General features: G+C 37.5%; 1 protein-coding gene across 2 annotated transcripts in view; it reads left to right on the forward strand.

Moving 5' to 3' along the window:
• Nucleotides 1-434: 434 nt before the first annotated feature.
• The window catches only part of LOC111056572 (protein CASC3), a 65,441-nt gene continuing 40,460 nt past the window's right edge, over nucleotides 435-25,415 (forward strand). For both annotated transcript variants that reach the window (XM_039442241.1, XM_022343950.2), the window contains exons 1-9: nucleotides 435-589; nucleotides 1,694-1,963; nucleotides 11,155-11,261; nucleotides 14,658-14,918; nucleotides 16,150-16,306; nucleotides 17,241-17,455; nucleotides 18,147-18,313; nucleotides 19,412-19,507; nucleotides 22,266-22,418. In XM_039442241.1, the coding sequence (XP_039298175.1) occupies nucleotides 494-589; nucleotides 1,694-1,963; nucleotides 11,155-11,261; nucleotides 14,658-14,918; nucleotides 16,150-16,306; nucleotides 17,241-17,455; nucleotides 18,147-18,313; nucleotides 19,412-19,507; nucleotides 22,266-22,418 (1,522 nt within the window). In that variant the 5' untranslated portion in view covers nucleotides 435-493. The remainder of the gene's footprint in view (nucleotides 590-1,693; nucleotides 1,964-11,154; nucleotides 11,262-14,657; nucleotides 14,919-16,149; nucleotides 16,307-17,240; nucleotides 17,456-18,146; nucleotides 18,314-19,411; nucleotides 19,508-22,265; nucleotides 22,419-25,415) is intronic.

Below are 25,415 nucleotides of genomic sequence, written 5' to 3' on the forward strand. Positions count from 1 at the left end.
ATATAATTTCTCGCTTAATAAAATATAATTGATTATTTTAAATGAGAATGAACAGTTAATATTACATCAATAAACCTGTATTAGCTAGCGTCTATAGAAGGCATTGACAAGACAGAGGATCGGCAACGTTGTTCTCTTATCTTTCTCTTTTGCCATAATAGCGTGGACCTCACTAGAGAGTAGTTGACAGAATGCCCACCAATAGCTCTGTTGCTCAGTGTAGCGTCTCCTTTTGCTTCAGAAAGCAAAAGGAAATTATATTGGAAAATATAAATCATATTATATCAGCAAAAGGAAATTATATTGAAAAATTAAAATTATATTATATTAGCAAAAGGAAATTATATTGAAAAATTTCAGTCTGCTCGTGTGTGCTAGCGCTAGTTTCGACCTCTTTGTAAAAGTTTGCTTCCCGCCCGTTCTTCACTCCTTCTTCTCGACTTCTCGTCAACTCGTCATTCTTAGCTTCACTATCACAACTAAAGCATCAAATATGGCGGAAGTATCTTTAGGTGAACAAGATTCACCTAATACTATTAGCGATATTAGTGAAAAGGTGGATAAATTGGAATTAGATTCCATTGTGAAGGTAAGAGTGATATATTTCTCTAACAATATAAATCTATTTCTCAATTTCTTGTAGCTCTTCTCGAACTGCTCCAAGCGTGTGTAGGCTTGGTCATGGCGTCATGGCCTAGATACATTTACACAACTCTTTATTTCTGACGGTTCACTATTATTCGCATGTCATTCTTTGTTCTCCATTCGAAAAATAATTTTATTATTGAATTATCCAGTCCCTCAACATGTTTCTTACTTTTTCTCTTTCAAACTAGCATAACACGTGTTTGCATGTCGGGCTACCGAGTCTTCATTATCATATCTTTGATAGAAATTTCCTGAATATTAAATTGCTTTAGGTAGTGTATGTTTTTTAATTAGGTCTAAATCTACCTTGAAATTATTTATTTGCCTCAATGCTCAACTGATTTTTTCGCAATTATGATCTTTGAATGAGAATTGTTGCTGTAATGGAATTTCTTGTTTAGATTCCGGCTAGGTTTTCTGATACTTCACTGGCAAATGGTTTCAGTAAAAATTCAGTTTTTTTTAAAGAAAAAGGAATAGGAGTTTATGATTTTTTAGTTAGGAAGTGTTAGGCTATTAATTTGTTGCTGTATAAGGTTAGGATTTGTTAGGTTATAAATCGATTGTTGTAGCCTATAAGGTTTTGTTACTTCACCACAATAGGAATTAGGTTGATGTTTGATGTATTTCAGAAGTTTTATAAACATTTTCAAGACGAAGATTGAATTGATCTCGCAATTTTCGCTTGACAAATTTTTGTTGCTATTTAAGATTTGTTCCCGATTGCAAAGTTTTGACATTGTTTTAGTATTGTAAGATATTAAAGTTTCTTTCGAATTAACTATTGTCCCTTATGATTCCTTACCTTACCGTACGACAGTATAATTCGATAATTTTAATTCACTTTCAAAATTATTTACATACTGTAGTCAAGTACTTCAAAGTATAGTATCATCTAATAAAACATGAAAAATTATATTTTTCCTTTCACACAAATCTAAAAGTAGCTCAGAGCTCATTGTGACAACATCCTCTAATAGAGAGAAAAACTGTCTCTTATTGTGTTCAATGTACGATGAATAATCAACTTTTATTTGATTTTTAGGAAGTTGCATCTACTATGGAAGAAGAGTCTTCAATTCAACCAGTCCAAGAAGACTCCAAGGAGTCTTCAGCTCCATTGGAGACAACAGCTGATGATTCTGAATACGAAGAGGCCGATGATGATGATGGAGAAACGAAGCCAGTCTCCAAGCTGCGATCAAAAGATTCCGACGACGAAAGTGTCGATTCCAAGGACGCTGAAGGAAAATCTTCAGCAAGTGACGTAGAGGATGCTGATGAACGTTCAAAAGGAGACGGCGAAGAAAAGGAGGTGAGTCGGTTTTGTTAGCTTTCAACAATATTCTGCGTGATTTCTTTTGTTTCTGAGGTTGGCCACTAACGGTAGAACATTCATTTACATACACAGTCGACTTACATTGTCATCACAGCTGAACGCTTCCAGCAAAATTTTTGGAGGTTAGGTTTTTGTATTTCCAATATGTTATTTTTTCTTCGCTGCACCATTTGGGTATAAATTATTGCTCTTTCATTATAAGTTGTAATTTTTCAGTGGTTTATTTAATGTTAGAAGCCTCTCGCTGATTTAGTATATGTGCATGCACGTTTAATCGTTAGTGGCCGGCTTTAGAAACTATACAAGTCGTTTCGACTGATATAAACTTCGTAGCGTTTTAGTGTGCTCTTTCAGGTCAGGTGTACTTAACTTATTTGATATTTGTAACATGTTCATGTTCTACTTAACATGTTCATCTTACATGATACATGACATGCCTGCCGTATCGTTACTAAGTTGATCCAGACTCACTCAATATTGAAATTGAATTATGTGAATTGATAGAATTTACTTTTGTTAATCTCAAGTAGTTAGTACTTGATTTCATTACATTACTTAGTTATGTTCGTTGTGACTGTCAAAAAGAAATTACATACAGTCACATACAGACATGGAGTTATACAGCGAGTTTCCACAATATTGTTGTCTGATTCGGAGTGAAGCAATCTGATATGTTTTTATTTGAATAAGGTCAGTATTTTGTAGATGATTAGATTAAAAGGGTTTTAACTCATTTATTTATAATTTTTTAGAAATTCTAAAATTGTAATAATTTTGATGACTTAATTTACATTTAGCAAGTCTGTCAAAATTGTTACCTTTTTATGAGTAAGCTAATTGAAATTCTATAATTTAGAAGGCCTATCAAAATTACTAGGTTGTATTGTACTAAGCCATATTAAGGTGCATTATCGTTTGTGCGTAAATTTCCGCAGTCGACGACGACAAGCATTGTTGACATTCTTATTGTCCAAATTTCAAATGTGCTAAAACAGTTGATCAAATAACTTTTCATTATTTGTGTTTATTATTCAAGAATAAAACATTTCTAATAAAATTACATATTGCCATTTAAACGTATAAAAAAGTATAAACACAACCTGCCCCATTAAAACATAATTGAACCTAATATTTTAGGTTATTTAGACAAATTGAAATCTACTCAATCTGAGATCCTAACCATGTCGTAGTCGACGACGGCATTTACGCACAAACGAAAACTCAGCTTCTGTCTTGATCCGTGATTACGACAATGCAATTCGTGTAGTTTTAAGCTGGATTCCCACATATCAGGATCAGTGTCCGGTACAGTGAGAATATCATTCTCATAAGTTCCAATTGGACTACTCATACTTGGCGGTGCTCGGTGGGAATATTCTCATAGGAATTATATTCTCACAATACCGGTCACTCACTGATACTGATATGTGGTGTCACAAGTAAATTTGTGGTATACAGATATGCTCGGAATTGAGGCTGGTTGTCATTAACTCACTGATAGAATGTAAGTAGTACACACGGCTAGGCTGTGCCGGGCCTAATTGACAACCATGGAGGCTGCATCTTTCGCCCACATTTCCACCTAGCCATCTTATATGAACCGAGAACCCATCATTTGAACCTTTCGCTACCTATTCTGTCGGGACGGACCACGGTATACAAACTGTGCGCGCAACTCTAACTCGAGAACTCTATCCCCTTGGAGCCGTCCTTGGTCCACTGTCCTCTCGGGAGCATACTCTGTGATGTGTCCTCTGTTTTTTCCGGACTCAAATACTAGTCTGTCCTCTCGGGTTGTACTCTGTGCTGTCAACGTGTACTCTGTCCTTCCGTGAGCAGACTCTGAACTGCGACGTGTCATCTGTCCACTTGGGAGCAGCCACAAGTCTGTGATGTGTCCTCTGTTTTTTTTTGGACTCACACACTTGTCAGTCTTCTCGACTTGTAATCTGTCCGGTCGACGTGTTATCTGACCTTTCGTGAGCAGACTTTATACTGCGACGTGTCCTTTGTCCCCTCGGGAGCAGCCACAAGTCTGTGATGTGTCCTCTGTTTTTATTGGACTCACACACTTGTCTGTCTTCTCGACTTGTAATCTGTCCGGTCGACGTGTTCTCTGTCCTTTCATGAGCAGACTTTAAACTGCGACGTATCCTTTGTCCCCTCGGGAGCAGCCACAAGTCTGTGATGTGTCCTCTTTTTTTTGTGGACTCACACACTTGTCTGTCTTCTCGACTTGTAATCTGTCCGGTCGACGTGTTATCTGACCTTTCGTGAGCAGACTTTATACTGCGACGTGACCTTTGTCCCCTCGGGAGCAGCCACAAGTCTGTGATGTGTCCTCTGTTTTTTATGGACTCACACACTTGTCTGTCTTCTCGACTTTTAATCTGTCCGGTCGACGTGTTCTCTGTCCTTTCATGAGCAGACTTTAAACTGCGACGTATCCTTTGTCCCCTCGGGAGCAGCCACAAGTCTGTGATGTGTCCTCTTTTTTTTATGGACTCACTCACTTGTCTGTCTTCTCGACTTGTAATCAGTCCGGTCGACGTGTTATCTGTCCTTTCGTGAGCAGACTTTATACTGCGACGTGCTCTTTGTCCCCTCGGGAGCAGCCACAAGTCTGTGATGTGTCCTCTGTTTTTTATGGACTCACACACTTGTCTGTCTTCTCGACTTGTAATCAGTCCAGTCGACGTGTTATCTGTCCTTTCTTGAGCAGCCTTTATACTGCGACGTGTCCTCTGTCCCCTCGGGAGCAGCCACAAGTCTGTGATTCGTCCTCTGTTTTTTATGGACTCACACACTTGTCTGTCTTCTCGACTTGTAATCAGTCCAGTCGACGTGTTATCTGTCCTTTCGTGAGCAGACTTCCTACTGCGACGTATCCTTTGTCCCCTCGGGAGCAGCCACAAGTCTGTGATGTGTCCTCTGTTTCTATTGGACTCACACACTTGTCTGTCTTCTCGACTTGTAATCTGTCCGGTCGACGTGTTCTCTGTCCTTTCATGAGCAGACTTCAAACTGCGACGTGCCCTTTGTCCCCTCGGGAGCAGCCACAAGTCAGTGATGTGTCCTCTTTTTTTTGTGGACTCACTCACTTGTCTGTCTTCTCGACTTGTAATCAGTCCAGTCGACGTGTTATCTGTCCTTTCGTGAGCAGACTTTATACTGCGACGTGCCCTTTGTCCCCTCGGGAGCAGCCACAAGTCAGTGATGTGTCCTCTGTTTTTTATGGACTCACACACTTGTCTGTCTTCTCGACTTGTAATCTGTCCGGTCGACGTGTTATCTGTCCTTTCTTGAGCAGACTTTATACTGCGACGTGTCCTTTGTCCCCTCGGGAGCAGCCACAAGTCAGTGATGTGTCCTCTGTTTTTTATGGACTCACACACTTGTCTGTATTCTCGACTTGTAATCGCTCTTTGTCCCCTCGGGAGCAGCCACAAGTCTGTGATGTGTCCTCTGTTTTTTTTGGACTCACACACTTGTCTGTATTCTCGACTTGTAATCAGTCCGGTTGACGTGTTATCTGACCTTTCGTGAGCAGTCTTTATACTGCGACGTATCCTCTGTCCCCTCGGGAGCAGCCACAAGTCTGTGATGTGTCCTCTGTTTCTATTTGACTCACACACTTGTCTGTCTTCTTGACTTGTAATCGTCCGGTCGACGTGTTCCCTGTCCTTTCGTGAGCAGACTTCATACTGCGACGTGTCCTTGTCCCCTCGGGAGCAGCCACAAGTCTGTGATGTGTCCTCTGTTTTTTGTGGACTCACTCACTTGTCTGTCTTCTCGACTTGTAATCTGTCCGGTCGACGTGTTATCTGACCTTTCGTGAGCAGACTTTATACTGCGACGTATCCTTTGTCCCCTCGGGAGCAGCCACAAGTCTGTGATGTGTCCTCTGTTTCTATTGGACTCACACACTTGTCTGTCTTCTCGACTTGTAATCTGTCCGGTCGACGTGTTCTCTGTCCTTTCATGAGCAGACTTTAAACTGCGACGTGCCCTTTGTCCCCTCGGGAGCAGCCACAAGTCAGTGATGTGTCCTCTTTTTTTTTTGGACTCACTCACTTGTCTGTCTTCTCGACTTGTAATCAGTCCGGTCGACGTGTTATCTGTCCTTTCGTGAGCAGACTTTATACTGCGACGTGTCCTTTGTCCCCTCGGGAGCAGCCACAAGTCTGTGATGTGTCCTCTGTTTTTTATGGACTCACACACTTGTCTGTCTTCTCGACTTGTAATCAGTCCAGTCGACGTGTTATCTGTCCTTTCGTGAGCAGACTTTATACTGCGACGTGTCCTTTGTCCCCTCGGGAGCAGCCACAAGTCTGTGATGTGTCCTCTGTCCCCTCGGGAGCAGCCACAAGTCTGTGATGTGTCCTCTGTTTTTTATGGACTCACACACTTGTCTGTCTTCTCGACTTGTAATCTGTCTGGTCGACGTGTACTCTGTCCTTTCGTGAGCAGACTTTATACTGCGACGTGCTCTTTGTCCCCTCGGGAGCAGCCACAAGTCTGTGATGTGTCCTCTGTTTCTATTGGACTCACACACTTGTCTGTCTTCTCGACTTGTAATCTGTCCGGTCGACGTGTTATCTGTCCTTTCTTGAGCAGCCTTTCTACTGCGACGTATCCTTTGTCCCCTCGGGAGCAGCCACAAGTCTGTGATGTGTCCTCTGTTTTTTTTGGACTCTCACACTTGTCTGTCTTCTCGACTTGTAATCTGTCCGGTCGACGTGTTATCTGTCCTTTCTTGAGCAGACTTTATACTGCGACGTGTCCTCTGTCCCCTCGGGAGCAGTCACAAGTCTGTGATGTGTCCTCTGTCCCCTCGGGAGCAGCCACAAGTCTGTGATGTGTCCTCTGTTTCTATGGACTCACACACTTGTCTGTCTTCTCGACTTGTAATCTGTCCGGTCGACGTGTTATCTGTCCTTTCTTGAGCAGACTTTCTACTGCGACGTGTCCTTTGTCCCCTCGGGAGCAGCCACAAGTCTGTGATGTGTCCTCTGTTTTTTTTGGACTCACACACTTGTCTGTCTTCTCGACTTGTAATCTGTCCGGTCGACGTGTTATCTGTCCTTTCATGAGCAGACTTTAAACTGCGACGTGCTCTTTGTCCCCTCGGGAGCAGCCACAAGTCTCTGATGTGTCCTCTGTTTTTTATGGACTCACACACTTGTCTGTCTTCTCGACTTGTACTTTACCCTGTCGACCTTTAATCTGTCATTTCGTGAGCAGACTAGACTGCAACGTATTAGTCACAGGATACGTAGCTTTCTAGATGTTCACGAAAGGACAGAGAACACGTTGACTGGACTGATTACAAGCTGAGAAGACAGACAAGTGTGTTAGTCCAATAGAAACAGAGACCACATCACAGACTTGTGGCTGCTAACGAGGAGACAGAGGACACGTCGCAGTTTAGAGTCTGCTTACAGAAGGACAGAGTACAAATCGACTGGAGGGATTACAAGCTGAGAAGACAGACAAGTGTTTGAGACCGAAAAAAATAGAGGACACATCACAGACATCTTGCTGCTCCCGAGGGGACAGAGGACACGTCGCAGTTTAGAGTCTGCTTACAGAAGGACAGAGTACAAATCGACTCGAGGGATTACAAGTTGGGAAGAAACACAAGTGTTTGAGACCGAAAAAAATAGAGGACACATCACAGACATCTTGCTGCTCCCGAGGGGACAGAGGACACGTCGCAGTTTGGAGTAGAAGAAAACGAAGGACAGAGTACAAATCGACTGGATGGATTACAAGTTGGGAAGAAACACAAGTGAGTGAGTCCAAGAAGAAACAAAACAGAGGACACATCCCAGTCTTGTGGCTGCTCCCAAGAGGACAGGGAACTCATCGCAGTTTAGAGTCTGCTCACGGAAGGACAGAGAACTATTCAACCGGACTGATTACAAGAAAAGAAGACAGCCAAGTTTTCGAGTCAGACACGAACAGAGGACACATCACAGACTTGTGGTTGCTCATGAGAGGACAAAGGATACGTAAACAGTTTAGAGTCTGCTCACGAAAGTAGAGATAACACGTCGACCGGACAGACTACAAGTCGAGAAGACAGACAAGTGTGTGAATCCAAGAAAAAAGAGGACTTGTAATCTGTCCGGTTGAAGAGTTCTCTGTCCTTTCATGAGCAGAACCTATACTGCGACGAGTCCTTTGCCTCGTCTGGATTAGCCTCAAGTCTATTATGTATCCTCTGTTTTTTTGGACTCACACACTTGTCTGTCTTCTCGACTTGTAATCTGTCCGGTCGACGTGTTCTCTGTCCTTTCGTGAGCAGACTTTATACTGCGACGTGCTCTTTGTCCCCTCGGGAGCAGCCACAAGTCTGTGATGTGTCCTCTGTTTCTATGGACTCACACACTTGTCTGTCTTCTCGACTTGTAATCTGTCCGGTCGACGTGTTATCTGACCTTTCATGAGCAGACTTCAAACTGCGACGTGCCCTTTGTCCCCTCGGGAGCAGCCACAAGTCAGTGATGCGTCCTCTTTTTTTTGTGGACTCACTCACTTGTCTGTCTTCTCGACTTGTAATCAGTCCAGTCGACGTGTTATCTGTCCTTTCGTGAGCAGACTTCCTACTGCGACGTATCCTTTGTCCCCTCGGGAGCAGCCACAAGTCTGTGATGTGTCCTCTGTTTTGTTTCTTTTTGGACTTACTCACTTTGTTTCTTCCCAACTTGTAATCCATCCAGTCGATTTGTACTCTGTCCTTCTGTGATATGTCCTTCGTTTTCTTCTACTCCAAACTGCGACGTGTCCTCTGTCTCCTCGTGAGCAGCCACAGGTCTGTGATGTGTCCTCTGTTTCTATTGGACTCTCACACTTGTCTGTCTTCTCGACTTGTAATCAGTCCGGTCGATGTGTTCCCTTTACTGAGAGGACAAGGAACACTTCGCAGTATAAAGTCTGCTCACGAAAGGACACATAACACGTCGACTGGACTGATTACAAGTCGAGAAGACAGACAAGTGTGTGATTAAAAAAAAAACGGAGGACACATCACATACATGTGACTGCTCCCGAGAGGACAGAGGACATATCGCAGTATAAAGGCTGCTCAAGAAAGGACAGATAACACGTCGACCGGACAGATTACAAGTCGAGAAGACAGACAAGTGTGAGAGTCCAAAAAAAAACAGAGGACACATCACAGACTTGTGGCTGCTCCCGAGGGGACAAAGGATACGTCGCAGTAGGAAGTCTGCTCACGAAAGGACAGATAACCCGTCGACTGGACTGATTACAAGTCGAGAAGACAGACAAGTGTGTGAGTCCAATAGAAACAGAGGACACATCACAGACTTGTGGCTGCTCCCGAGGGGACAAAGGACACGTCGCAGTATAAAGACTGCTCAAGAAAGGACAGATAACACGTCGACCGGACAGATTACAAGTCGAGAAGACAGACAAGTGTGAGAGTCCAATAGAAACAGAGGACACATCACAGACTTGTGGCTGCTCCCGAGGGGACAAAGGATACGTCGCAGTTTAAAGTCTGCTCATGAAAGGACAGAGAGCAGCCACAAGTATTTGATGTGTCCTCTTTTTTATGGACTCACACACTTGTCTATATTCTTGACTCGTAATGAGTCCGATCGACTTGTTCTCTGTCCTTTCGTGAGCAGACTCTAAACTGCGAAGTGTCCTCTGTCCCCTCGGGAGCAGCCACAAGTCTGTGATGTGTCCTCTGTTTTTTTTTGGACTCACACACTTGTCTGTCTTCTCGACTTGTAATCTGTCTGGTCGACGTGTTATCTGTCCTTTCGTGAGCAGACTCTAAATGGTGACGTGTCCTCTGTCAGATACGTCGCACTTCAGTCTGCTCACGAAAGGACAGATTAAAAGTCGAGAAGACAGCAAGTGTGTGAGTCCGAAAAAACCAGAGGACACATCACAGACTTGTGGCTGCTCTCGAGAGGACAGAGGACATCGCAGTTTAGAGTCTGCTCACGTAAGGACAGAGTAGACGTCGACAGGAGAGAGTACATGTTGAGAAGGGAGACTAGTGTCTGAGTCCGAGAAAAAGACAGAGCTGACAAGTCTGTAATGTGTTGTCTGTTTTTTATGGACTCACACACTTGTCTGTATTCTCGACTTGTAATCTGTCCGGTCGACGTGTTATCTGTCCTTTTGTGAGTAGACTCTAAATTGCGACGTGTCCTCTGTCCTCTCGGGAGCAGCCACAAGTCTTTGATGTGTCCTCTGTTTTTTTCGGACTCACACACTTGTCTGTCTCCTCGACTTGTACTCTGTCCTGTCGTCGTGTACTCTTTCCTATCGTTAGCAGACTAGACTGCGACGTGTCCTCTGTCCTCTCGGGAGCAGCCGCAAGTCTGTGATGTGTTCTCTCTCTTTCGTCTCACACACTTGTCTGTCCTCTCGACGTGTCCTCTGTCCTCTCGGGAACAGACACCGGTCTGCCATGTCTTTACTATGTTCTCGGAACCATGCTCAAGTCTGTGATCTTTCCCCTGTTATTTTGTGAGCAGACTCTAGACTGCGACGTGTTGTCTCTTCTCTCGACAGGAGACTCTTTTTTGATGTGTCCTTTTTTCGGGAGCAGACATTAGTTGGTCCTGTCGACGTGTCCTCTGTCCTCTTGGTGATGTGTTCTCGTACCCTCGGGAGCATACATCTGTCTGATACGTGTATTTGTCCTCTCTGGAGCAGACACAAGTTTGTGATGACAGCTGTGATCAAACAAAATTTTTTTGATTGGACTCCGCTAAATTCTTATTTTAATGCTAAGTGACAGGTCGACCATTGATTGACAATTGAGAATGGTCGACTATGTCAATACAGAACAGTTATGGTGCCTAATAGCCAAAAATTCAAGATCATTCAAATTATCACGAATTAACAATGAGAATTATGCTCGATATATGCTAACGGAAAAACCTTGGATCCCCACCTCCCAGCAGTCATCACGGCGGCCATTATTTGCGATGCATAGTGGCATTGATAGTCATTTCAAACAAATAAAGATCTTTTCAATATCTCACACATAACTTGTTTTATTCAATTCTGAAGATAGGAAGTTCTTCATGATAAACTCTCTAGTCAGATACAGTGTACCCGTTCAAAACATTGCAACTTTCCAGTCCGTTACAAATCACTGCTTTGTTTACTTTCAGGAAGAAAAAGAGAAAAAATTGGACGACGATGAGGATCGAAGGAACCCTCAGTATATTCCAAAAAAGGGTGCTTTCTATGAGCACGACGACCGTACTACTGTTGAGAGGTAAGGGATTCATTACAAGTAAAAATAAGGTATTCTATTTATTGTCTCAATTTTTTAACGGTTCCGCGAGATCTATTAATAATATCAGATATATGAATTCGGAAAATAATTTTGTAATAAAAAATGAATAATTTTGTTGAAATAATTTGGAACTTTTCAAATGTTGTATCTTCATTCTGTGTCGTTGCAAATGATTTAAGGCTTCCACAGACAGACGCGACACAGGCTCGGGAAAATATCGCTAGTTTACCGAACTGAACATTCACACACGCGCTGCACGCAGACGCTCGCAATTCGGTAAAACCATCCTGTCCTGTTTCTAATCAGTGCAGTGCATTGTTCCAGGTTGATTAAAATTCTATTCTAGAAAATAAGTTTTTCCAATGGTTATGTGGAGTATATGAGTATTTCCAATCGATTAAAAAATATCGAATTAAAATTTGTATATTCATTGAAATCCCGTAATTTTTTATTTACTACTTTGCTGTTCAATAACTACTAAACGAAATTGATTTTCTTTTGGCATGCATATTCCTTGATGCTTCTTTAAACCGATGTCAAGGTTATTTTTTTCAAAAAAAATCTGTTAATGTGTAATTTCTTGGTTCAAGTTCGTGAATTTCAATTATAAAACATGAAAAGTTACTTAAATGGCTCATCATGTTCGTCCTCGTCCATAGCGAGCGACAAAAGCAATGCTTCTTCTTGTAAACACTGATCCATATTTAAAAAAATTGAACTAAATTATTAGCTACTAACTACACTGCATTCATGTGCGATAAGAAAGGTGTGCACTACTGATTCCCGCCTTGATTTCCGAGCAGTCTACCGAACAGATTCGGTAGACCGAATTACCGACGCGATCTACCGCTTGCGATAATATCGCTTTCCTTGGTATATCGCTGCTGTGTGCACGTTCTCATTTACCGCTATGTAATAACATATCGTACCGAATCGTCCCGAGCCCTGTATCGCGTCTGTCTGTGAATGCCTTAATTGAAAGTGTTCGTTCATTACTAGTGAGGCCCCATGGCTGGAGACTTGCTCTAAATGCCGCTGATGATCTGTCAGATGTTCTATTGAAAGCAGTGAAAATTCAAGATGCAATAAGTTATTAATTGCATGCATCAGCATCATAGGAATGATGATTATTATTATTATGTAAAATATATTTTCTATGTGAAATATTTATTTTATAATTCAATAAAACATTGATACTCTCGATAGGTGGAGAGTAAAATGAAGTGGACTGAGAATGTTTTCTTCAATAACAAAACTATTGAAAGTTTTGTTTTCATGGCACTCTTAAATACCATTTGTAGGCCGATACATGTGACACCACACTTGCAATTGACAGTCCTCTTGACAGCTAGTTTGTGATTAGTAATTATTAATTACCTCTCATTTTTTTCTCTCATTCTCTCTCAATGTTATCATGTTTTAAGGACGGAATGATTCAATTTCGTTGACCAACAATCTTGGTGTAATAATGCTTCAAAGAATAATATAATATATTCTGTAATCAATCAACTTCGATTTTAGTAATTGGCTACTATGAAATACAAAACAATTCAATTGTATAACAAGCTGCCTTTTAGTAAAAAACTCAGAATTTGAACGTTATTGTGGAACTACAAACCCACAAAATTCAATTCAGTTTATTTCCAAAAAACATAATACACGAATAAGAAATACAATATACAACATATTTTGGAATCCCCCTACTAGACTATCCATCTGTGTGTAGGGGGGGGAGTTCCACTTTATACATAATAAGCTTAATCTGCTCATAGAAGTAAATAATAGAGAATACACTTATATTATGGATGTATTATTAATATTCTGATTATAAAATAGATAATATATTGTGATGATGTATATTTAAGAATGAGTATGTAGGAATAAGTATACTTAATACCTTGATTGATTAAAAGAATAAAGAAGAAAAAACAATATATTTTGAAGACCGCAGTGGCAGGGATTCCAGAAATTCTCAGAAGAGAGAATGAAAAAAAAGCATAAACCAGAAAGGCAAAACAGTCAAATCGGTTATATCAATGGTAAAATAAATACCAATCAATTGTCTGGAAACCTTGAAGTCGTGTTGGTCACCAAGCATAACAAGATTGGAGTAGTTCTTCTGAAGCTTCCCAACCAATCTGGTACAGCCACAAAATGATGAGAACTCCAGCCTCAAGTCGAAAGTAGGAACTCGTTCAACTATTGCGACCGTGAATGATCGGGAGATATTTATTACCATTTCGTTGTTCAACTCCCTTAACGAACTGAACACAGGTGTGCTGTAGTTTGTGTTTTTAGGTACTGTTTTTGTTTTACTGAAAATGATACCATACGTGTTGTAACATGTTATTAACATTTTAGTAATTTTTTTATTTTTCTAGACAATATTCTAGTGTTTTATTGTAGTTTGTGTTATTCAATTAGAAAGCTCAATTCCGAGCTACACAACTGTCATAAAAGTTCTACAACATTGATATTTTAATGTATTCGAAAAATTTGATAAGGTTATTTTTATCTCTCTCCTCAAGGATTCCAGTCTCCACTCAAATTTATTATTGAACTAATTATTTTTTCCTCCACCTACTGTGTAAAGTACTTACTTCACTCCCTGAAACATGATACTAAAGTGTCACTTTTTCGCTCTCGGTACTAAAAAACAGAAAAACTCCCTAGGGAGTAAAAGTGACTCCATTTAAATAACATGGGAAGCATCTCTATTTTAAAAACGTACATTTGGAATAGGTCAGAAGGTCTAAGCTCAGATGAGGAAGCATATAGAGTAGTCATTAAACCAACTAAATTCAATACCTCAACCAGACATTCATTAAACCAACTAAATTCAATACCTCAACCAGACATTTGATCGATATATAAAATTTATGTTTGTATGCTGAAATTATCATTACAAACTTCATATCACTATACTAGAAAAAATTAATATATTCTTTCTTTTAATCCATGTTATTCAAAATACCAGCCAACGAATATTACTTATTAACTAATCAAATTTGAAACGAGAACTTCATCATAGCTGTAGTTGTGGCTGTCATTGTTGTTACAACTTTAGCCGACAGATAGTGCTGTCGGAGGAGAACTGTGATTACAAGCCAGCTGTTTCTGTTTACTTTTTAGATTATGTTGTAACACATTGTTTGGTCACATACGTTTTTAAAAATTATTTTATTTGCAGTTTTTATAAAAATGTTGTGTATATCACGAGTGAAAAATGTTTTTTCTCCCTCAGGAAAATTGTTGCCCTCGGCTTCGCCTCGGGCATCAAACTTTTCCCTCAGGGAGAAAAAACAGCACTTTACACTCTAGATATACAAATAACTATTGTATGTGGAAATCAAGGTGAGCTCTATCTTTTCTCAGTGAGGCAAACGACACGAAGGAACCTGGGGTTGACGTGGAAGCTGACGTCATTGCGAACAGGAATAACGCAAATGATGTTCCTAACAGACCAATCCGTCCAAAAAAGGTTTGGACTGACAGCACAGGTGATATGTGGTCACATGATCTGTATGTTGAAGAGGAACAGTCCCCGAAGAGTCAACGAGAATTAATTAATACTTACGGATATGACATCAGAAACGAAGAATCGCCACCAAAAGCTAGACGTAGGAGACGATACGGGTTAGTATTCTTGTGCTCATTCCACTTTCATTCAATCGCCTTATTGTTAAGGCTGTGCAAGGGCTAAAAAAAAACTTTCTACTGGTGATATTTTTCAAAGTTTTTCGATTTGTATATCATGAAGTTATCAAAATGAAAAAGTTTTTTCAGGAAAACATTTTTTTCGGATCATTACTTTTTGAGTTATGAGCGCCTAAAGTTTAAATTTTTTGGACAGAACATTTCAAATACGGTAAGAGATAAATCCATGAGATTTAGAGGATAGATTCTTCATGGTATTGTTGATCTAATAAAACAAAAATTTTCTGAAAATTGAATTTTTGGAAAATTGATTCAATTTACCAAAAATAACTCAACTAAAAGTTATTTTTTGTTATTTTTAGAAAATTGAATAACTATCTTAAAAATTGATATTTTCAGAAAATTTTTGTTTTAATAGATCAACAACACCTTGAAGAATCTATCCTCTAAATCTCATGGACTTACCGAAATTCTTACCGAATTTTAAATGTTCTGTCCAAAAAAATTAAACTTTAGGCGCTCATATCTCAAAAAGTAATGATCAGAATAAAAATGTTTTCCTGAGAAAATGTATTTATTTTGTTAGCTTGATGATATATTCAAATCAAAAAACTTTGAAAAATATCACGAGTAAAAATTTCATTTTTAGCCTTACCACAGCCTTAACGAGACAAGACTCCGAAAATAAGCCATTTTTGGCAATTGTTTTTCATGTTCTAAATTTTGTACCTAAATATTTGAGCTATCAACGAGACAAACGAAAAAAAAGCCGTTTTGGGATACTGGAACAGATAATGAATAATGAATTTATTTCCAAATACGAGAAGTATTTTTACAAATGAAAATAATCATTGAAACTACCATAGTTTTTGACGTGACTGGAAAAAGATGATTCCCAATCGTTGGTGTACTGCAAAGGATCCTTGTGTACATCTCTTCGTGACCTTAGAGGCTTTGAGTCTGATACATTTGTATCAGAATTACAGATGGAGTTGATGATAATGTATCAGAATTTATGGTGAGGTATTGATAGCGGTTGGACAAGTCAGACTTGACTAGCCGCTTATTCCAACATTAGAAACTATTCTACTAATAAGTAAGTCGATATTTCCCAATAAATAATTATTGAAACTTTATTTTTACTTCGTCAATTTGATCCCTTTCTAGGGCTGGAATACAATTGAATATAGACACTGTTTTTTTGTTGTAGACGAGGCCCGAAATCGTATACAAGAAAGTGGGATGACGAGCCCGCATATAAATCGAATAATGCAGGCAACACTTCCCGATCCGGCGGCAGTCGACGATCGTTTGTGAACAAACCTTCAGAATTTCCGGAAATTAGTCCCAATAAAAATCGAGAACAGGTGTGTTGGTATTTTTATTCCAATGATTATCAGTATAGTATTGTGGCAGCATGTATATTTTGTTAGCTTAGTTAGCTTTTGAATAGTTTGAGATTTTTTATGATTTACTGCTACCAAACATTGAAATCTTTATTCAATGCTGTGTACTCTAGTTTGTAGTATTGTGTACTACAAGTAAGTTGATAGTGATGGAAAACGTACTCAACATATCTGTGTTGTTGTAAGGTGATGTTTTAGTTATCCAAAATATTCAATCCGAAGTATGGAAATTTATTATTTAATCATTGATTTTTTACGAATGAAATATTATTAATTATTTTAAACAAGAATGAACAGTTGATTTTACATCAGATATACCGGTATCAGCTATCCTATATGGTGGCAAGGAAGAGAATTGACAACGCTGTTCTCTTATCTTTCTCCACTGCTATTCTAACTTGGATCTCACCATAGCAAGTAGTCATTTGTTCCAGCTATCGCTAAAATTCAATTGAATAATCAAATGCTAGTTCTAAGTAGAAGTAACTAGGCATTAGCTAGAAGTTTCCCTGAAATACTTGAGCAATTGCTAGGTCCATCAATTTAACAGAAATCTAGCAACTGAATCCTATCATTTGCTTGAAAATAATTTGGAATTAATGATTGCTCTAGACATTGTTTTTCTATGATTTTTTCTGATCTTCAACATCATTTTTGAATATTGTATTTGCTACTTCCTTGAATTTTTGTTTTGTAATCTCAATAATTCAACACAGCAATTTGTCACAATAATTTTGTATTGAAATATTCCATTTTTTTATCACCCAGTTCAATAAACTGCTTATTTGTTATTGGTTGTTTTTTCATCATGACTTTAGCTACCTATACATCTAAGTGGAAAATCAATAAAAATATAATATTATTCAATCGACCCAATATGTATTTTCTTATTTAGAAAAATGAGGAGACACCGCAGAAGGATGTGGACAGTTCCAGAGGCCGACGTGAAGCCTCCAAGCCAAAGATAGAAGATATTAAAACTAATTCTAATCAAAACTCTGTGATAAAAAGAAGAGAAACGAATCGACAGCGTAGCAGAAGTCGCCCTAAAACTGAAACGAATAAACCTGTAGAATCTAGTAGACAAAGTACCAACTCCATCGTGCAAAAGTAAGTATTGCAATTAATAACATTCACTAACGATTCAATCCTTATTGTCACTTGAGCCCCAAGGTGCATTTTTTCAAATCTGAAACCAGACTATCCTTGATAAAATCGTAAACAGTTTGCAACTAAAACTAAACATACTGTAATCATTAATGAACATCATGAATAAAGAACATCATGAATGACTCAGCTCCTTTGGATCACTTCAAACCTATAATAGCCTAAATTTTATTTGATTGAGAATTAGAACTATTGTGAATTTATTCATTTTAGAGCTAGTAACATTCTCTTTGAAAAGGGAAAATTTGTACCGAATATTGCAGATTGAGTAAATATTTCAAAAGTCATATGGTACTATCTAAAAAGGTTTTTAAGTTTTCAAACCCCTTAAACTAGTATTCTAAGAAGTTATCTTCACAAATTGGATGAGTGCCTTTTAAGAAACCTTTTTATAGTATTAAGGAATTTTTTGAGCAAAACGACATTGAAGAGTGTTTGAACATAATTGATTGGAATATGTAATTATTGTTATAAATAACCCGAAACCGTTTGCTGTGATATTTCTCTGTTTTAAGTGTTTAAAATGATGTTTATTTTTTTTCAGGGTTTCTATTTTGTCTGACCTTGAATCATAGCCAATGAAAGTTGGAGAAGATTATTATTCATTTGCTGTTGTTTTGTTTTTCAATTTTAGTAATAAACCGGATGATGCTCAAAAGCGAGGAGGAAGGGGACATTTCTCTGGTTATGGACCGCTACCGTGTCTGGAATTCACCCCTTCGCGAGGCAGGGGTCGAACTTTACCAGACTCCAAATTAGAAGATTATGCTTATGGTCCCTGTTATAAGCCACTCCCGAACTGTAAGTCCTTTGCTTGAATTGTAGTTTGTTTAATTGTATCTTGAGACACTATTTCTTGAGAATACTGCATTTACTGGATAATTGAGTAATGACTCAAATATACTAGAAATCAGTTGCAACATCTCGAGCTAATTGAGCTAACATAGAGAAATCATTATTTCAATTAACACATTAAAAAACCTTTGAAAGAGGAGGGCGATCCACCAGTTCCCAGACGGGAACACTGTGAAATTGCTGTTGGGCAGCATTTGATGGTAGAGCAAAAGCAGTTGGCTTTTAATTATTATTAACTAAATGATTCTTTTCGGAATTTGAAATGAAAACATTTTTATTAGGATTTATTTTATTGTAATAAATAAGTACTGTGAGAATCAAATATGAATTTTCTTACATAATTAGGTTTAATAAAATCAGTTACGCTGCATCTATTTTAATACAAAACAATAAAGGTTATGTAGTTTTGAGAATTTAATCAATTTTAAATATTAAAATAAACTTGATTTCAATGATTTTACAAAACTTTAATCAGAATTGTATTGGACTATTTTATTGTATTATTTAATCAAACAAGTTATACGACAGTTTAAAAACAGGATTCAAGACATAATTAATTTGGAATTCCTAAAAACAATACAATATGGACAAATAAATTGAATTTTGACCGATACCGTTATACAGTTGATGTCCATCCTAAGTTGCCATGGTCTGAATGGAAAACCAGGGGATGTCCAGCCACAGGTCAGGTCGGTCTGTCTCTGGAGGTAGGCGATGGAAAAGTGTGAAAACTTATTCAGAAGATAAGTGGAAAGCTTTTTCCACTAGCTGGCTGGAGGGGAAACTAGAATGCCAGCCCCACTTCTACCTCTGCTCAGCATCTTTACTCTGTCAGCTAAAACTGTAGTTTTTAAAGTTATTATTAATATTATTTCTCTTCTTAAAGAAGAAACTGATGTTTGGGGGTATGTCAAACCTTCATTACATTATTACTGGTTCGAAACGTAACAATTGTACATGATACGTCTTCTCAAAATTGAACATTGTCAAAAAATGAGGCTTCTCAGATTTACGATATTTTCAATTATTCATTGTTCATTTCAGCACAACAATTTTCTAAAGAGGAATTAGACGTGTTTCCTCTGATATCGCAAAGCAATCCTCCGATTGCCACCAATGACGAGATCGATTTACATAGCAGTGAGTATCGCCTCATCAATTATTGTATTATAAGTTCCTAGAAAAAAATGTAGGAATTGGATACTTTGTTATTAAATCACATTGGGCACGGTCTGGGAACACGAAAAATTGGTAGGCTAAATTGTTCAATCATGTGACTGGTGCATAATGTCTCATGGAACGCCATTTCAAAACCTTTGGTTCAAGCTTTTGGCGCGCACTTATGAAGTTGATTTACACCTAAATGTGTCCAAAAATAGCTGTGTTAATGAAGAAAGGCTGATTTACAAACTTACCATCTAGAAAAGTGTGAATTTCTTTCATTCCATTACTCTCAAATTTTATATAGAGTAAAATTCATTTAACGAATGCTTATCGAACATCATTTTATTGGCTATTTATTCTAAGGCTATGCTATGGTAAACAAACAAGCTATCAGCGCACAATTCAATCGACTAATGAGAGCTCCTCAAATGTGAACTGTTACAATTTACCAGGCTTCGACTGTGGGGCAGGAATTTGTTACTGGAATTAGTTTCTGGTACAGAATCTGTCAAAACACTTCCCATGGAAGTAACTTTTTACGGGATAAATTGTGAATCTGACAATTTACCACATTTCATGTTCCCAGAACGGGCCCATTAAAGGTTAAAAATATTTAAATTCGAACATAATCAATTTTAATTTTTCACGAGAAATCTTTACTGAAAAGTGCTATCTAATTTTATCCTTGTCATTCTAATACATTTTCGGCCAATAATCAGCTCGAAGTTTTTATTGATTTCTAAATTTTCACATGAAATATGTTAGCCCTGTAAATCTTAACACTCATTAAAAAAAATAGCTGAGACTAATGGAATTTTTCATTTTCCAAACATTATTCTTATTTTGATTAATTTTTTAAAATTAAAATTACATGCTTTGATCATTTTTTACTGTTTGAGATATTGTGTTTTATGAAGCTTTGTAGTTTGTTTTGTTATGTAGCTTTGATATTGGCACTGTTCTTAGTATGAATATGATTTTTTTATGATTTCATTAATATTTTTCCATTGTTTAACCGGTGTTTCAACGTACATTTGAATACTGAGTGTGCTTATTCAAATACACGTGATTTTGGGCAGGTGACAGTGACTTTCAGTATCGGAAAATCATCTGAATGTACAAACAGCTCAGATAGATGTTTAAAAGTGTTGAATAGTTCTTGTACGTTATTTTTACTTTTCTTGCCCTACTACCATAGGTAAGGAAAGTATTGCTTTCCAAAAAAAATAAGGTACCCCAATTTCAAGTTCTCTATACGTTTCAAGGTCCCCTGAGTCCAAAAACATGGTTTTTGGGTGTTGGTCTGTGTGTGTGTATGTCTGTGAACACGAAAACTTTATTCCCAATTAACCGATTGACTTGAAATTTCAAACTTGAGGTCCTTATACCATGAGGACCCGACAATAAGAAATTCAATAAAATTCAATTCAAGATGGCGGAAAAAATGGCGGATGATTACTAAAAAAAACATGTTTTTCACGATTTTCTCAAAAATGACTTGACCGATTCATTTCAAATTCATACCCTGTATAGTTATTTATCAGCTCTATCAACTGGCATGAGTCTATTACCTGGGAAACTAATGGGGTCCACCCCATCCTTGAGAAATGGACTTAGTAAACTGACCTAAGTCTTTTGTCCTTCTCGTGCATGAGGTAGGTAGGTAGAGCAGTTTATAGAAAGAACACATAGTCGAGATATTTCATCTGTAGAACAGCTGTTTTGACGACTTATAAAAATATCGAATTTCACAATTTACACAAAGGAAAAAGTACTCTGAAACAATTATATATACACTTGTACAGTAGTCTGATCGTAGTTTCAAATATGTTGCCGCCAATCGTCATTATGTTATTCCCTTAAATTATTCTCGTTTAAGAATGAGGCTTACAGTTCAATGAGCAAGGAAAGTTGTGTGAGTGTACCACACCAGATTTTTTATTATTTGATTCCGAATAGAATTGAAAGCAAATACCTCATAATATGTATACTTTGAGGATGAGCAAACTAGTCGGGACAAGTTTATGGTATCTCTATTATATTACTCTGTTCATCTATGCTATAACTTTTCATTCCATGATACAGTTGTTCAATAGAGAGACTTGCTTGGGCTGGTTTGTGCAAAAGACAACAAATCTGATACTGAATGGTCCACTTTAGTGATAAATGCGAGTGACGCACTGCAGAGAACCCCGTCGTAATGTTCAGATTGAGATTTTATTCATTTTTTTAAGATTACGTCTTGGGGACCCCAGGATGGAGTATAAGACAAGTCAATATACCATATAATATGCATAAGTAATATATATACACATATGGTTTGAATATAAATCACAGTATGTACCTAAGTGAAAAGGCTGTCATAAATGGAATGGTGTCTTTGTGACCCATCTACTAACTGGCAGCTTTCAGCTCTGCGTTACAGAGGCTCACAACTCACCGCTCACTATATAGTTGGGTCCATTTTGTAATGATTTCACGCTAGAAAAGGATAATGCTATCTGCTTTGTCGAATGATAGACTAGGATAGCAACATCAATGTTGTTCAAATACTGCCATTATAACGTGGTGGATTTCTCTATAGTTTTACAGATTCATATGTAAACGATTACAAGAGTTCGTTAACAGTACTCAGCGCAAAGGCAAATCTTGTTACCATGAGCTCTTTATTCTTAGTTTTCAGTTAATTATTTTAAGTCAAGTTTTAACGAGTTTGATTTAATTTGTATTGCAGATACGAATGAAAAAAGACCCACTGAACCGGTAAACCGCTCCAAGCGGTATTCCGCACAAAGGCAGCGATCGCTGCCGGAGACCAACATGACGTACAGTCCTCCGGTCCCTCCTCCTACGGCCCCAGCTTTCTTCCAGCCGGACCCCCACCTGGGTAAGCGGAAGTTACAAATCCATTATTTCTCTCGATCAGGCACCACTGTTTTGAAAAGAAAGCACATCTTTTACTTTTTTCAACTCTACCCAATGACAATATATATTATTTTATAGGTAAAAAATTGAAGAATCAAATTATCCTTTCTAATTTAATTCTATTTCCTACTACATGTTTCGACTTGTAATACCATTTCAAGTGAGTGAGTGAAAGTCTAGTTACATATACATGGATTTTTGGACGTATGAGTTTTTTCATCCTCAATTCCATTCTCCGAAAATCTCTAGTTGCGGCCACTTTTATGGCTCTGTATAAGTTTCTCAGACAAGTCAGGGTAACAATATCCATGAATTGGCAAACAGATGACGTGTTCATGTGTTTGACAAGCTCAGTTTATCTGGTAAATTCTATAAGGACTGAAAAAAATCGAACGTCCAAACATCGATGCTCTGTATAAGTTTCTCAGACAAGTCAGGGTAACAATATCCATGAATTGGCAAACAGATGACGTGTTCATGTGTTTGACAAGCTCCGTTTATCTGGTAAATTCTATAAGGACTGAAAAAATCGAACGTCCAATCATCGATGTGTTTGTATAACTGCCTGAAGACTTACTCATTTGGAAATAACAGACATAGAACGAAACATGATGTGAGAAATTGAAATGAAATGAAAAAATTCTTTATTAGGCGGAGTTAGGACTTTTAAGTCCTCTCTACCACTCAACCTCAAGCCTAGTTGAAAGTGTGTACTCTGATTTTTTAATTTTCACATAAATACGAGTAGCTCTTTCCAAGCAAGTAACTATTTTATTATGTTTTTTATTAAAAACAAAAAACAATAACGTTGCAAAAGAAGGATTAGCTGTGAAACTGAGGTAACTCACACGGACTTTGTTGAGATTTCTCCGAAAATCTCCAGTTGCGGCCACTTTTATGGCTCTGTATAAGTTTCTCAGACAAGTCAGGGTAACAATATAATGCAATATATGCAATTTTCACAGCTATATTCTCACTGCTGTGAGTGCTAGTTTGATTCTGGTAAGAAGATTCAAAAAAAAGTATAATCTTCCACTCATTCGACATTTTTTTACAGGATATACAGTATTTTTATTACTATTAGGACGAGAAAGACTACAGGTTTTATGCGTAAATCAGTCTTCACTACTATTTACCATCAAATTAACCATGAAACTAAAATAAATATACACTATATTCGTTGTTGGGTGATGATGACATCATTATCTTGCTACAATTCTAACTCGGTTGATGCAGTTTAGGCGCAAATAATCAGAGTTTTGACATCAATTTATTACTTAAGATAATATTTGAATACATTATTGACGATTCAGAACTGCAAAATGAGTGGACTGTTGGAAAAGTTTGAATTGAACAAGTACTGGTCAAATGTCAGCACTCAACACCCGTCAACGACTATTGAATGCTTCCTAATTTACTGATTGGCTGAAATTTAGTGAGCTACTAAAAAGATAACTATCAAAATATAGCTAAGAAGATACATTAGTTCTTGTTTTTTTATGGTTATCGGAAATTTTTCAAACTATTTTGTTAGCGCCAACAAGTTACATTAATGTAACTGTACTTCTGTAACCGATGTGCTTTCTTTCAAAACACCTTCGAACATATTAAGATGAACGCATTTATATTGCATATCATACATACTTGAACACATTATAATCGTTGCTCCCAACTGTTGTCCCTAACTAATGAATAATGTAAAAATAATATCTATTTCAAAGACATTTATCTCACATAATTTAAATATTCTTCCCTTGTATAACATGTTGAAACTCCAGCTGTCATATATGTAGAAATATTTCACTTACCCTCACACATGTTTCGTTTCAAATTTCTAAATGAATAAATAATAAATAAATGTTCATTTCCCCCCAAAAAAACTAAAACTACTACATCAATTACAGAAAATATTAGATAAATTACAATTAAATACAATAGTTACAGAAATTTCTTATGTGTCCTCTACATGTTTAGATTTTCTGTGTGGAAATTGACCTAACTCTGCTATGGCGTACCATGTTCTAGAGAAGGTTAAATTATTGTGAGAAAAGATAAAGAAAGCTATAATAAGTATATTCCATGTGCATCCAAAATAATTAATTTCGAAAATTTAGCCCTGAATATTGACATCTAAACTCAAATATATGAAATATTCGCTGTAATTATGATAAATTTAATAATTTTTATTGAATATTGTACTTATTCCCAAATAAAATCCACCATAAGAAAATTTAATAAAATAAAATTATACGCTTGATTACCAGTAGCTTGAGACTGATTGTTCTGCTTGCTTTCAGCCAATTTGCCAATCTAAACCATATTTAGTTCACCAACCATAATTTGCTATTTACGAATTGTAATGCACATGTTTTTCAATGCTTGTAGATTACATGTAAATATTACAATAAAGCTTTTTCAGAATAGATTTTTTTTAGTGAAATAAAACTTCCCAGTAAAGTTCAATTATTTTATTTTGGTTTTTGTTAGTTTGTAACTTTGTTTCCCCTGTTCTTAAAAATCCTTGGCCGTTGTTCCTCACTTACTTTTTCCTGTATTTCTTTCAAATCTTAGCAGTTGTTTCTCACTTACTTTTTCCTGTACTTTCAAAAAAATTCCAAGCAATTGTTTCTTTCTTGCTTTTCTTTCCTTAATTTATCAATTTTTAGTTTTTATCTTTTAATGAATTTCCATTAAACTCTTGTTTAACTGTGTATGTACACTTACGTTTTTTGAATTTGCATTTTTTCATAACTTTATATTTTTTAACGCATTGTATAATAATGCACTGTTTCTTATTTTCAGTTTTCATTTTTTATAATTTTATATTTTCTAATGCATTAGATTTTATAGTCCCTTACAGCTTGTGAGCAGGTTGGCAGCAGCTGGATGCATGAATAATTCATAATAATTCTTAAAAACCTAACAGGTCACCCATCATTTTCGAACGAGCTTTTATTCG

The sequence above is a fragment of the Nilaparvata lugens genome, chromosome X (assembly GCF_014356525.2).
Source record: "Nilaparvata lugens isolate BPH chromosome X, ASM1435652v1, whole genome shotgun sequence".
NCBI classification, from domain to species: Eukaryota; Metazoa; Arthropoda; class Insecta; order Hemiptera; family Delphacidae; genus Nilaparvata; species Nilaparvata lugens.